Source organism: Tilletiopsis washingtonensis (assembly GCF_003144115.1).
Source record: "Tilletiopsis washingtonensis strain MCA 4186 unplaced genomic scaffold FA09scaffold_9, whole genome shotgun sequence".
Taxonomy (NCBI): Eukaryota; Fungi; Basidiomycota; class Exobasidiomycetes; order Entylomatales; genus Tilletiopsis; species Tilletiopsis washingtonensis.
Window position 1 is genome coordinate 609,611 of NW_020312006.1, and position 14,321 is coordinate 623,931.

The 14,321-nt window shown below is 67.2% G+C and overlaps 3 protein-coding genes across 3 annotated transcripts; 1 reads left to right on the forward strand and 2 right to left on the reverse strand.

The window, feature by feature from the left end:
- Positions 1-490: 490 nt before the first annotated feature.
- FA09DRAFT_297054 (P-loop containing nucleoside triphosphate hydrolase protein) lies at positions 491-2,951 on the reverse strand (the record flags this gene model as incomplete). Its single annotated transcript, XM_025740190.1, has 3 exons — positions 491-705; positions 759-876; positions 930-2,951. The coding sequence occupies 3 exons, from the start codon at positions 2,949-2,951 to the stop codon at positions 491-493; spliced, it is 2,355 nt and encodes a 784-aa protein (XP_025598867.1).
- A 274-nt stretch (positions 2,952-3,225) lies between these two features.
- FA09DRAFT_360303 (putative cytoplasmic dynein heavy chain 1) lies at positions 3,226-13,555 on the forward strand. The gene is made up of 13 exons (XM_025745213.1): positions 3,226-3,683; positions 3,797-4,159; positions 4,216-5,095; positions 5,153-5,515; positions 5,572-6,712; positions 6,763-10,009; positions 10,063-10,819; positions 10,872-12,466; positions 12,517-12,690; positions 12,746-13,066; positions 13,125-13,144; positions 13,203-13,346; positions 13,414-13,555. The coding sequence occupies exons 1-13, from the start codon at positions 3,344-3,346 to the stop codon at positions 13,504-13,506; spliced, it is 9,438 nt and encodes a 3,145-aa protein (XP_025598868.1). The 5' UTR covers positions 3,226-3,343; the 3' UTR covers positions 13,507-13,555.
- FA09DRAFT_360304 (DnaJ-domain-containing protein) lies at positions 13,517-14,209 on the reverse strand. The gene is made up of 2 exons (XM_025745214.1): positions 13,995-14,209; positions 13,517-13,936 (listed from the first exon to the last, which is right to left on the reverse strand). Exons 1-2 carry the CDS (start codon positions 14,103-14,105, stop codon positions 13,547-13,549), a joined length of 501 nt encoding a protein of 166 aa, XP_025598869.1. The 5' UTR covers positions 14,106-14,209; the 3' UTR covers positions 13,517-13,546.
- Between the last annotated feature and the right edge of the window lie 112 nt (positions 14,210-14,321).

Here is a 14,321-nt window from a genome sequence, read left to right on the forward strand (position 1 = left end):
TTGCCCAGCAGCTGCTCGCGCGTCAGCACGCCCGACGGCGAGTCGTCGTGCGCAGGAGCCTCGTCCAGGCTCTGCACCTGGCCCTCGGGCCAGATACGGGCGTCGGGCAGGCTCAGGCTGGCCAGGTGTGGCGGCAGCGGTGCGCTGCGCACGGCGTCGACGAGGTTGACGAGCTCCTGCATCTCCAGGCGCAGCTTCTCGAGCTGCGCCTCGTCCTGCGGCACCTGCAGTGCCGACAGCTCGAGCAGCCGCCTCAGGCGCTCCGTCGTCAGCTCGGGCCCCGAGCGGCGCGCCTCCTCGATCAGCGCGCTCACGCGCCACGTCGGCGCCAGCGGCACGCATGTGTCGTCGAGCTGCACCTCGGCATCGCGGCTGCTGTGCGCGCGAGCAGAGGTGGAGAAGGAGCGCTTGCCGCCCGCGCTCGCATTCAGCTGACTCTGAAGAGCAGGCATACTGGTCAATGACTAGTCTATTGCGTTCCCGCTGCTCCTTAGCCACGCACCGGCGCTGCCGCACTGCTGCTGCTGGGAGCTGCGTCGTCGCTGGCGCTCTCGCTGCCGACAGCCGTGGGGCCTGAGGCCTCAAGCTGCGCAGCCATGAGAGATCGGAAGCGCGAGCCGGGACGGTCCAGCTGCTCAAAGGAGCCCGTCTCAACGATCTGGCCCTTGTCGAGCACGAGGATCGTGCCGGCAGACTTGATCGTACCTGCGCGTGGAGTGTGAGCTCGGGCCTGGCGTCTTGCAGCGCACGACACTCACTGAGGCGGTGCGCCACGATCCAGACGGTGATCTTGCCCTGGGCAATGATCGACTCGATGGCCTGGTTGACGAGGTACTCGGAGGCGGAGTCGAGGGCGCTCGTGGCCTCGTCAAGCAGCTTTGGTTGCGAGTCAGCAAAGAGCGATCAAGTGCATCAGCATCACGACTCACCAGGATGCTCGGCTCGCGCACCAGCGCACGAGCGATGGCCACGCGCTGCCGCTGGCCGCCGCTCAGCTGGCGCGGACCGATGTGCGTGTCGAGGCCCTGCGGCAGCTCGCGGATGAAGTCCTGGCAGTTGGCCTTGCGCGCGGCCTCCTCGATCTGCTCACGCGTCGCAGACGGCGTGCCGTACGCGATGTTCTCCGCCACGGTGCCCTCGAACAGCGTCGGGTCCTGCGTCACCGTGCCGATCAGCTGGCGGAACTCGTCCGGCCGGAAGCTGCGAATGTCGCGGCCGTTGAACGTGACACGGCCCTGGTCCGGGTCGTAGAAGCGCAGCATGAGCGCATGCACGCTCGACTTGCCCACGCCAGAGCCGCCGACGAGCGCCACCGACTCTCCCGGCTCCAGCTTGAGCTCGACACCGTCGAGGATGCGCTGCTGCGGCCGGCTGGGGTACGCGAACTGCACACCCTCAAAGGCGATGGTGCCGCGCTTCGCAGGCAGCGGTGCGCCCTCGCCGAGGCGGATCTTCTCCGGCACGCGGTCAACGAGCTGGAAGACACGCGCGCCGGCGCCAACGCCGCGCATCAGCGAGGCGAAGAAGGACGTAAGGCTCGCGAGACCACCGCCGAGGTACGCCGTGTACATCAGCAGCGACGTGAGGTCGCCGACGGAGATGGTGCCCTTGGCCACGAGGCTGCCGCCGACGGTGAGCAGCGTGAGGATTGAGCAGTTGCCCACGAGGCCCGTGCCGGCGTAGAAGATGCCCGAGGCGTAGGCCTCGCGCGTCTGCAGCGCCACGATGTCGCGCACCTTGGCGGCGAAGCGCGCCGACTCGGACGTCTGCGTGCCGTACGCTGCGATCGTGCGGAAGGCAGGGCCGCTGAGGCGCTCCTCGGCCACGCGCGTCATGGCGCCGACGGCGTCTTGCGTGCGGTGCGTCAGGTCGCGCAGGTAGCGGCCGTAGAAGACGGCGCCGATCGCCGCGGGCGGCACGACGGCCAGCATGAGCAGCGTCAGGTGCGAGGAGATGTAGAACATCGCGCCGCCGGCGAACAGCACCGTCACGCCCGCGCGCAGGCCGTCGCCGATGTCGGAGGTGATGGCCTCGCCGACGATGTTCGTGTCGACGCTCAGGCGGCTCACGACGTCGCCGGCGCCCTTGTCTGCCCACTCAACCTCTTGCCGCAGCGCATTGGCGTACGCCTTCTCGCGCATGCGCTGGATGATGCGCACGCCCGCCAGCTCGAGCATGATGTTGCTGCCGGCCTTGGCGCCGGCGCCGATGGCAAACACGGCCAGCAGGCACGCGGCCACCGCCGGGAAGCTGAGGCCGAAGAGCGACGAGGAGCCCGTGGTGAAGAAGTCAATCAGCCGGCCGATGGCGAAGGGCACAGAGAGCGAGACGGCACTGCTGACGATCAGCAGGCCGAGCGCAATGAAGATGCGCCGCTTCTGCGACGAGGCGAGCGAGAGCAGCCGGCGGATGTCGGGAAAGGTCGGTGCGGGCGTGGCATCCTTGCCAGCGTCAGTGCCGGCGCCCTTGGCTGCTGACTGCGACGCCATGGCCAGCAGCCGGTCGCGTGCAAGCGTCAGAAGCCGCGTGGGCAGCGAGCCGGTCTTGGCATCTGCTGCTTTTGGCGCGCTGGGCGGCGCAGAGGCGGCCTGCTGCACCTTGGCGCTGGCCTTTGGCTCAGACAGGTCCGATGGCGGCGGCGGCGGTGGTGTAGAAGACGAGGCCTGGTCGGAGCGATGCCGCAGTCCGGCGGCATACCAGCTGGACGTCGTCGCAAACGGCGTCGGGCGCCGCGGCGCAAAGACGCGGCCCTCGCTGCGCACGGCCGGCCATGGCACTGCTGTACGAGCGTGTAGCCGTGCTGACGCCAGCGATGAGACACTGCACGCTGCTGAAGAGCTGGCGGTGTGCTGCGAGCGTGCGGCCAGCCAAGTGGAGGCGGCACCAGCAGGCGCCACGGCCAGCGCCGCCCGCGGACGGGCGGCGGCGGCTGAGCGCAGGGCTGGGAGCATGGCGCAGACGGGGCGCAGAAGACGCTCGACGTCGGACCGATGGACTGGGAGTGGGCGCGGTGGTGTGAGGGTCGGGAAGAGGCGGAGATGCACGCCGGTCTTCTTGCGCATGTCAGCAAGAGAAGGGCCCGGCCGGCGGCCGGCGAAGTCGGCCCTGATCGCTGTGCTCCCACGCGCCCGTTCCCACGCGCCCAAGCCAGTCCAACACCGAGCACGCTCCTGCGCCGACTGCGACAAGACGCGCGTGCACACAGCTCTCCTCCTCACCACGATACCCCAAGCCCACTCACGCCCCTCTCAGCTCGCGTCGCCTTCTCTCTCTCACGCTCCACGTCTCATCTCCGTCGTCTCTGGGACCCGGCATCTTTCCTGCGAGCGCGACGCGCGGCGCCATGACCGCCGTGGTGGGTGACAGCGCGGCGATGCGCGGCGACGGCATGGCCTCGCTGCCCTCGGCCGGCTCGCTGGCCGACCTGGCGCGCGGCTCGCCGGCGGCGGCCGAGTTCCCGCCGCAGCTGCTGCGCGAGTACCTCGAGCTGCTGCTGCCCGTCGTCATGGCCGCGACGCCCGCCAGCCTGGCGCGCACCATGTTCGCCGATGCCGGCGGCCGCGCCACGGGCGATTGGCGCGGCACGGCGCGGGCGTTCGCCTCGGACCCGAGCAAGAAGACGATCTACGTCGAGAAGCTGCGGCGGCAGGGCGAGTCGGACTCGGACAGCGGCGTTGAGCTCGGTGAGTGCTGAGACAGATGGAGGGCCCGGGCGGGCGCTGGCCGCTCTGTCGCGGCAGCTACACCCAGGTAGTGTGCAGCAGCAGCGTGCTCACGCTGCCATGTGTGTGCTCAGACTCATTCGTCTATCGCCTGGCATACGAGCCCTCGTACACGCCGAACCACATCTCGGCGATTGCGCTCGTGAAGCGCATCGACGTACTCGACCCCGAGGTGCCTCTGACGCAGCAGCTCAACCTCATGTCGCTCTTCGGGCCGGCGTCTGTGTCCGATGGGCCCGACGTGCGCGACGAAGCAGACGGCCGCGATGGCGAAGAGGCCAACGGCAAGACCGTGGCGGCAGTGCACGAGTCGCCCTACGAGGCGCTCTACAGCGTGATGCACAACGTCATGGTGCCCTGGTTCGACGCGTACGTCACGTCCAAGGCGAGCGACAAGCAGGTCACGGCGGGCAGCCGCGCAGACGCAGACAACAAGGGTGAGTCGGCTGGTCTGCACAGCTCTGCGGCTGCGGCTCACCGATTGGCCGTCTAGCCATCCCAATGGCAAAGCGCCGCTTCAACGACCTCGAGAGCAGTCTCAAGCAGCTGCAGCAGAGCGTTGACGTGCGCACCGTCGAGCTCTACGTCAACCCGCTCGTGCGTGCCGAGGTCGACCAGGCCGAGGCCGAGGGCCGCCAGCCGCGCATGGACAGCCTGCGCAAGGACGACAACGCGAGCATCGACGATGCGCTGCTCAACAAGCTCTCGAGCGAGGTCAACGGCTGGGCAAAGGAGGTCCTCTCCGTCACCACGCGTGACCACGACGTCGAGGCCGGCAGCGCCTGGCAGGAGGTCAACTTCTGGCTGGCCATGGACCGCGCCTTGGAGCACATCGAGGCGCAGATTGCGCGGACGGGCGTGCAGTTCACGCTCCGCATTCTGAACAACGAGAAGCGCTACCACGCCGTCGCTGCGTTCAGCGCGACGGGCGTCAAGGAGAAGCGCAAGGTGGTCAGCAACCACGTGCTGCTGATGCGCGACTTTCCGCTCGACGACCTCCTCTCGGCGACGGACCTGGACATGTGCTCCGAGGCGCTCGACAACATCTTCACGCACCTCATCAAGAAGCTGCGCATCAGCCCGTACCCGATCAAGCGTGCGCTGCCGTTCGTCTCGGCCATCTCGCGCGACCTCAATGAGACGATGCGCAAGATCCTCGACTCGCACCGCCTCATGTTCCAGGACTTTGCCCGCTTCACCGACACGGTCAAGGCCGCGCAGACCGTCTTTACGCGCTGGGACGATCTGATGAAGGAGTTCGTCAACACGGCGCGCGAGGTCACGCGCAAGCGCGCCGAGAAGTTCATCCCGATCAAGGTGACGGCGCACCACAAGGCGCTCGCTGAGCGGCTCGTGTACATCTACAACTTCCGGTGAGTGCCTGCGCTGCAGGTGGCGCCCGCAGCGCTGACAAGGAGTCCCGCACACAGCTCGTCACACGACCAGCTGCGCGTCATGGTCAGCTCTGGGCGCAGCCTGTCGGCGCCTGCGCCTCGCGTCGGACAGGCGGCCGACGGGCAGGTGCAGAAGCACACCGGGCAGGACGTGGCGGGCATCGAGCTGGCCGAGGAGATCGAGGCTGCGTATGAGGCGATCAAGACGACCGACGTGCTCGACGTCAGCCCCGAGGGAACGCAGGTGTGGTCGCAGGCCGAGGCGGCATACAACGAGCGCGTGGCGCGCGTCGAGAACAGCCTCATTGCCCGGCTCCGCGACCTGCTCGGCCAGGCCAAGAGCGCGCGCGAGATGCTGCGCGTGCTGAGCCAGTTCAACAGCCTGTTTGTGCGGCCGAAGTGAGTGGGCTGCTGAGCGGCGTCGCCTTCGCAGATCGACTGACCCGCCTCTGCAGAGTCCGCGGCGCCGTGCAGGAGTACCAGCAGCAGCTGCTCAACAGCGTCAAGCGCGACATCCAGAGCCTGCACGACAAGTTCAAGGCGCAGTACCGCGCGTCGGGCGCAAATCACATGAGCCAGCTGCGCGACGTGCCGGAGATTGCGGGCGCCATCATCTGGGCGCGGCAGATCGAGCGCCAGCTGGACGTCTTTATGAAGCGTGTGCAGGACGCGCTCGGCGAAGGCTGGGACTCGTACGCCGAGGGCAAGAAGCTGTCGAACGAGCGCGACACGTTCCGCCGCAAGCTCGACACGCGTCCGCTCTTCGACGCCTGGCTGCACGACATTTCGCGGCGCGAGCTGAAGATCAGCGGTCGCCTGTTCGACGTGACGCGCAACCGCGCCACGGACAGCTTCCAGCTCAGCGTCAACTTCGACCCGCAGGTCATCGCGCTGTTCAAGGAGGTGCGCAACCTGACGTGGCTCGGCTTTCCGATTCCACACGCTATCTCGAACTTCGCCAAAGACGCGAAGCGCGTGTATCCGTACGCCGTCAGCCTGATGGAGACCGTGCGCACGTACACGCAGACGTGTGCGCAGGTGCGCGCGAACCCGACCGTCGCCTGCCTCCTCGCGCAGGTGCAGAACGACGTGCACGCGCAGATCTCGCAGGGCATGGCGCTGCGCTGGGAGAACTTTGGCACGGCCTACGACAGCCACCGCACGGCGGCGTACCTGCCCGGTGCGGTGGGAAACGAGGGCCTGGCGCGCGAGAACAAGCAGGTGCTCTTCGTGCGCCAGCTCGCGGGCAACGTCAGCCTGTTCCAGGACACGACCGACGAGCTCATCACGATGCAGCGCGAGGTCAACGCGGCCGTGGACGAGCTCTCCTCGTGCGCGTACACGCTCGAGGCTTTCTCGGCGCTGCTTGCGAAGATCCAGGCGACGATCGACCGCCTCAACCTCGAGGGCTACCCGAACCTGGACCACTGGGTGGCGGAGCTCGACTCGCGCATCGAGGCGCTGCTCCTCGAGCGGCTGAGACTGATCTCGGTGGCCTGGTGTGCCGCATTCGTCCGCGAGGACGACAGTGAGGGCAATGCTCGCGACTCGACAGCCGTCGCGCGCAAGGGCACCCGCAATGCGCCGCAAGCCAAGGTGAGTCGAATGATCGCGCGTCAGACTCGCTTGCTCACTTCCTTGTGCAGGCTGCCCTTGAGCGCGACCACGTCGGCCTGACGCCCGTCACGCACGAGCTCAGGATCCGCAACCAGGTCATCTACCTCGACCCGCCGATCGAGGACGCGCGTGCCAACTTCTACAAGCAGCTGCACGATGTGCTCGCCATCGTCTGCGGCCTGAAGCGCGTGCAGAGCTCGCGCTACGAGATCGGCATGCAGATGCGCAAGACGGACGGCAGTGCCACCGAGCAGTCGTACGTCTCGCTGCTGACGCGCTTCACCGACGACACGCTCAGCCGGCCGTTCACGCTAATCGAGCGCAAGGTTGGCGAAGTCGCGCAGTATGTGGCCAAGTGGCTGCAGTTCCAGGCGCTCTGGGATCTCGAGTCTGAGCACGTGTATGCGCGCCTCGGCGACTCGCTCGAGGACTGGCAGCGCCTGCTCTCGGAGATTCGTCGCACGCGCTCGACGTTCGACAACTCGGACACGCAGCGCAGCTTCGGCATCGCTGTCATCGACTACGAGCAGGTGCAGAGCAAGGTCAACGCCAAGTACGACACATGGCAGCGCGACCTGCTCAACCGCTTCGGCACCAAGCTCGGCGCGGCGATGCGCGAAACGCACGCCGCCATTCGCCAGGCACGCGTCGAACTCGAGCAGCACAGCATCGAGGCCAGCTCGACGGCGCAGACCGTGGCGTTCATCACCTCGGTGCAGGACCTCAAGCGGCGCGTGAAGCGCTGGACGCCGCAGATCGCCGTCTTCGGGCAGGGACAGAAGACGCTTGAGCGGCAGCGCTACCTCTTCTCGCAGGACTGGCTCTACGTCGACCAGGTCGAGGGCGAGTGGAGTGCCTTCAACGAGATCCTTGCGCGCAAGAACGCCTCGATCCAGGAGCAGCTCGCCGGCCTGCAGATGAAGATCATCGCCGAGGACCGCATCGTGGCCGACAAGATTGAGCTCATCGTCGCGGAGTGGGAGGCGCAGAAGCCGATCCAGGGCACCATGCGTGCCGACGCCGCGATGAACACCATCGGCGTGTTTGAGACGCGCGTGACGAAGCTCAGCGAGGACCGCGATCTCGTGGTGCGCGCCAAGGAGGCGCTCGACCTCGAGCACACGGCAGACGACCGCCTGGAGCCCGTGGCAGAAGAGGTGCGCGACCTCAAGGCCGTCTGGACCGCCCTCTCCGGCACATGGAGCCAGCTGGCCGAGCTGCGCGAAGGCAACTGGAACAACGTGCAGCCGCGCAAGCTGCGCCAGCAGCTCGACGCCATCCTCAACCAGACCAAGGAGATGCCGTCGCGCATGCGCCAGTACGCCGCGTTCGAGTACGTGCAGGACCACCTGCGCACGCTGCTCAAGGCGAACCCGCTCGTCGCCGATCTCAAGTCCGAGGCAATGCGCGAGCGCCACTGGCGCTCGCTGTTCAAGCAGCTCAACATCAAGTCGCACTACACGCCGAGCTCCATGACGCTCGGCACCGTGTGGGACCTCGACCTGAAGCGCCACGACGCAACCGTCAAGAGCGTCATCACCATTGCGCAGGGAGAGCTCGCGCTCGAAGAGTACCTCAAGCAGGTGCGCGAGGTCTGGACGTCGTACGACCTCGAGCTCGTCAACTACCAGAACAAGTGCCGCCTCATCCGCGGCTGGGACCCGCTCTTCACACAGGCCGGCGACCACACGTCGGCGCTGCGCTCCATGTCCAACTCGCCGTACTTCAAGGTGTTTGAGGAGGAGGCAAACCTGTGGACGGGCCGCCTCGAGGTCATCTCGCTGCTCTTCGAGACGGCGCGCGACGTGCAGACGAAGTGGGTCGACTGCTCCGGCATCTTCTCGGGCGCCGGCATCCGCCAGATCCTGCCGATGGAGTCGCAGCGTTTCCAGACCATCGACACGGAGTTCCAGGCGACGATGAAGAAGATCGTCAAGTCGCCCTTCGTGCTCGACGTGATCCAGCTGCCGGGCATCCAGGCCTCGTTCGAGCGCCTGCGCGACCTGCTGGAGAAGATGCAGAAGGCGCTCGCCGCGTTCCTCGAGAAGCAGCGCAACATATTCCCGCGCTTCTACTTCCTCGGCGACTCGGACCTGCTGAGCCTGCTTGGCTCGAGCAACGACATTGCGCGCGTCACGAGTCACCTCAAGAAGATGTTCCAGGGCGTGGCCTCGGCGACGATCGACGAGGCGGACCAGACGCGCGTCCTGGGCGTTGTCTCGCCGCAGGGCGAGGCGGTGCTGCTCGGCACGCCGGTCGACACGAAGGGCGCAGCTGTGCACGAGTGGCTGCAGGCGCTCGAGAGCGAGCTGCGGCGCACCACTGCGCTCCGCCTTGCCGCCGCCCACGCAGAGCTGCACGAGATCCGCGAGTCCGGCACCATCGCCAAGCGAGCCAGCGACTGGATTGGCGCGCATCCCGGACAGGCCCTCGTGCTCGCGCTGCAGCTCGAGTGGACGAGCATGGTGGAGGCCGCGCTCGACGGCGGCAACGTCGCCGATCTGCCCTTCCCTCAGGCCTTCTTGGACGAGCTCTCGGCGCTCGTGGTGCAGGACCTCTCGCCGCTGAAGCGCAAGTCGATCGAGAACCTCATGAGCGAGCTCGTGCACCAGCGCAACATCATCCGCGAGGTCGTCGAGGCGCGCAGCACATCGTCGGACGACTTTGCGTGGAAGAGCCAGATGCGCTTCTACTCGGCGCCGGGCTCTGACACTGCCGTGACGGTCTCCGTGGCCATGGCCGATGCGACGTTCGACTACGGCTTCGAGTACCTCGGCGTGCCCGAGTCGCTCGTCTGCACCGGCCTGACCACGCGCTGCTTCCTGACGCAGACGCAGGCGCTGTCCAAGGGCTTCGGCGGCGGTGCCGTGGGTCCTGCTGGTACCGGCAAGACGGAGACGATCCGCTTCCTCGCCACGCGTCTCGGCCTGCCGTGCTTCGTGACCTGCTGCGACGACTCCTTCGACGTCAAGGCGGTGGCGCGCGCGCTCATCGGCTCGTTCAAGACAGGTGCCTGGTCTTGCTTCGACGAGATGAACCGTCTCACGGAGACGACGCTCAGCAGCGTGTCGCAGGACCTGCTCGCCATCCAGACGGCAAAGCGCGCGGGCAAGAGCGCCATGATCTCAGGCCAGGAGGTGGTGGTCGCGCCGAGTGCGGCCGCGTTCATCACGCTCAACCCCGGCTACAGCGGCCGTGTAGTGCTGCCGGCCTCGCTCGTGCGGCAGTTCCGCAACATCGTCATGTCCTCGCCGGGCCTCACGCAAATCGCAGAGGGTGAGCTCCATTCAGCGACCATGCTGATGCACTGCTGACTCGATTTCCCGCAGTCATGCTCTTCGCTCAGGGCTTCAAGACGTCTGGGCAGCTTGCGTCGAAGATCGTGCCGCTGTTCTCGCTCTGCGCCGAGCAGCTGAGCAAGCAGCCGCACTACGACTTCGGCCTGCGAGCGCTCAAGCAGGTGCTTGTGTCGGCCGGTCGCCTCGTGCGCGAGCAGCTCGCCAAGAGCCGCGAAGCCGGCGCAGACGCGAGTGTGGACATCGCCGCGCAGGAGCAGGAGATTCTTGTGCAGTCGGTCATCGTTTCGGTCGCGCCCAAGCTCGTCGGGGATGATGTGACGCTGCTCACTAACCTGCTTGGCGACGTGTTCCCGGGCGTCATGCCTGCTGCGCACGACTTTGGCGCGCTGCGGACGCACATCGAGGCAGTCTGCGCCGAGCGGCACCTCGTCGCGGACGAGCTGTGGGTGTCGAAGTGTCTGCAGGTCTACCAGGTGTCGACGATCTCGCACGGCCTCATGCTTGTCGGCCCGTCAGGCATGGGCAAGACGCAGGCGTGGCAGGTGCTGCTTGCCGCGCTGCAGCGCCACGAGGGCGTCGAGGCCGTCTCGTACGTCATCGACCCGAAGGCCGTCTCCAAGGACGCGCTGTACGGCACACTCGACCCGACGACGCGCGAGTGGACGGACGGCCTCTTCACCAACGTGCTGCGCCGCATCCTCGACAATGTGCGCGGCGAGAGCGCCAAGCGCCACTGGATCGTGTTCGACGGCGACGTCGACCCGGAGTGGGTCGAGAACCTGAACAGGTGAGCAGTCCGCATGGCACTCGGCGAGGCGGAGACTGATGCATCACTGCAGTGTCCTCGACGACAACAAGCTGCTCACGCTGCCAAACGGAGAGCGTCTCGACCTGCCGCCAAACGTGCGCATCGTGTTCGAGGTCGAGCACCTACGATACGCCACGCTCGCTACCGTGTCTCGCTGCGGCATGATCTGGTTCAGTGACGACAGCGTCAAGCCGTCGATGCTGTTTGCCAACTACCTCGGCTCGCTGCGCTCCACGGAGCTCGGCAGCGACGACGACGACGCGCTCACTGCCCGTCGACTGGGCGGCGCTGCGGCAAGCGCGCTGAACGACGTCTCGCCCAACCTGCTCACGCAGCGCGTCATTGCCGACGCCATCGCGCCCTTCTTCGAGCGAGGGGCGCTCGTCGAGCTCGCGCTGGAGTACGCCGCCGGCGTGTTCCACATCATGGACTTCATCGTGGCGCGCGCCCTCTCGACACTCTTCTCGCTCGTCAACAAGACCGCGCGCAACGTGGCCGACTACAACGCGCTGCACCCCGACTTCCCGCTCAGCGTGCAGCAGGTGCAGTCCTACGCCACGAAGCGGCTCATCGTCGGCCTCGTCTGGGCCTTCACCGGCGACTCGAAGCTCGACGTGCGCGCGCAGATGGGCGAGTTCCTGCGCGACAACACCGGCCTCGAGCTGCCGCCGCTCGGCAACGGCGCCTCGCTCATCGACTACGACGTGCAGGTCAGCACGGGCGAGTGGTTTGAGTGGGCGAGCCGCGTGCCGACCGTCGAGATCGAGACGCACGCCGTCGCCAGCGCCGATGTCGTCATCCCGACGATGGACACGGTGCGCCACGAGGAGGTGCTGTACTCGTGGCTCTCCGAGCACAAGCCGCTCATGCTGTGCGGCCCGCCGGGCTCGGGCAAGACGATGACGCTGTTCAGCGCGCTGCGCAAGCTGCCCGACCAGGAGGTCGTCGGCCTCAACTTCTCGAGCGCCACGACGCCGGAGCTCATCCTCAACACGTTCGAGCAGTACTGCGAGTACCGCAAGACGCCAAACGGCGTCGTGCTGTCGCCGCAGCAGATGGGCCGCTGGATCGTGCTCTTCTGCGACGAGATCAACCTTCCGGCGCGCGACAACTACGGCACGCAGCGCGTCATCTCGTTCCTGCGCCAGCTCGTCGAGTGCGGCGGCTTCTGGCGCGCCTCGGACCTGGCGTGGGTCACGCTCGAGCGCATTCAGTTCGTCGGCGCGTGCAACCCGCCGACGGACCCGGGCCGTGTGCCGCTGAGCCACCGCTTCCTGCGCCACGCGCCGCTCGTCATGGTCGACTATCCCGGCGAGGTGTCGCTGAACCAGATCTACGGCACATTCAACCGCGCGCTGCTCAAGCTCACGCCCAACCTGCGCGGCTACGCCGAGGCCCTCACGTCGGCCATGGTCGACTTCTTCCTCGCCTCGCAGCGCCGCTTCACGCCCGACATTCAGGCACACTACGTGTACTCGCCGCGTGAGCTCAGCCGCTGGGTGCGCGGCCTGTACGAGCACCTCAAGCCGATCGACGACACCGTCACGCTCGAGGGCCTCGTGCGAGTGTGGGCGCACGAGGGCCTGCGCCTCTTCCGCGACCGTCTTGTTGGCGAGGACGAGAAGGGTGAGTAGCGGCTAGCTTCGAGTCCCGATGTGATGCTGACCTTCTCGCAGAGTGGACGGACCAGCAGCTCGATCAGACGGCGCTGATGCGCTTCCCGACGGTCGAGCAGAACGCGCTGCAGCGGCCCATCATCTACAGCAACTGGCTCACGCGCAACACGAGCTCCGTCGGGCTGGACGAGCTGCGTGCGCACACCGTCGCGCGCATGGCGCAGTACAGCGAGGGTCAGTTGGGCTCACTCGTCGCGCTCTCCAGCGGTGCTGACCACCTCCGCTGCAGAGGAGCTGGACACGAAGCTCGTGCTGCACGACTCGGTGCTCGGCCTGGCCACGTCCGTCGACCGCGTGCTGCGCCAGCGGCAGGGCCATCTGCTGCTCATCGGCGCCTCGGGCAGCGGCCGCACGACGGTGACGCGCTTTGTCGCCTGGCTCGTGGGCCTGAGCGTCTTCACCATCGCGCCGAGCCGCAAGTACGGCATGGCCGAGTTCGACGAGGACCTGCGCACGGTGCTGCGCCGCGCGGGCACGCAGGGCGAGAAGATCTGCTTCATCATCGACGAGGCGCAGATCAAGTCGCCCGCCTTCCTGGAGCGCATGAACAGTGAGTGCCTTGCGGTAGCCAAAAGCTGCTTTCTTGCTCATATGTTGTTCCTCTCCAGCGCTGCTCGCCAACTCCGAGGTGAGCTGCTTGTGTTGCAGGCACGCAGCACAGCCACTGATGCGCGATCTCCACGCAGGTGCCGGGTCTTTTCGAGAACGACGAGTACTCGGCGCTCATGACGGCGTGCAAGGAGGGCTCGCAGCGCGACGGCCTGATGCTCGACTCGCCCGAGGAGCTGTACAACTGGTTCTCCTCCGAGATCGGCAAGAACCTGCACGTCGTGAGTTGCTGCTCGCGCACAAATGTCTGAACGCACAGCCGCTAACTGCCCGCGTCGCCCGTCGCAGGTCTTCACGATGAATGTGCCCGAGTCGGGCGTGAGCTCCAAGGCCGCCGCCTCGCCAGCGCTGTTCAACCGCTGTGTGCTCCTCTTCCTGTAGAGCGCTCTGCCACTGCGCGACTGACCGAATCTATGCTACATTACGTCTCTGCTCCGTCTGGTGCATCGAGCAGCACGCGGATGACCAGACTGCATCCGCTGCACCCCACGAGGTCATGGCCCGCCTCGAGTTCGCGCAGCTCGACGACGTACGCGCTGCCGCAGCGGCAGTCGAGCTTGAAGCGCAGCTGCGCTGCCTGCTCCTGCACATCGTCGGCAGACGCGACCAGCTCAAAGGCGTCGATGTCCACCTCGGCGCTGATGCGCACGCTGGTGCTCGCCGCCAGCGCCGCCTGCTCGCGCCGCTTGAGCGTGGCGTCGTACTCGGCGCGCGCGCTGGGCACGGAGAGGACGCCGTACGCATGCGTGATGCGCGGCATGTGCCCGTCCAGCGCGGGGCTCGCGCCGGGCTGCTGCTTGTCCGGGTGGTGCTGCGGCAGGCAAAGCATACTCAGCGCATGCGTTCGGGTCCACGACGGCTCCACGCACCCTTCGTGCGGCGCTCAGGTAGGCCGCGCGGATCTCGGCGGGCGAGGCGCGCGCCGCGACGCCGAGCACATCGTAGAGACTCTCGTCGGGCACGGGGCGCCGAGAAGTCATGGGCCGGTGCGCTGCATTGAGCGGGCTGTGCAGTGAGCTGCGGTGCCTGCACACGTCTGGCTGCGGAGGGACAGGTGCGGGCTGTGGAGGGGGGATGATGGTGGAGCGAAAGGAAGCGCGCGAAGGATGCGCTAGCGGATCGCACATTCCCGATCCCACGCTGCGAGCGGCCGACGGAGGCCGATGCTCCCGCCAAGGCCGGCCGGGCAAGTCCGC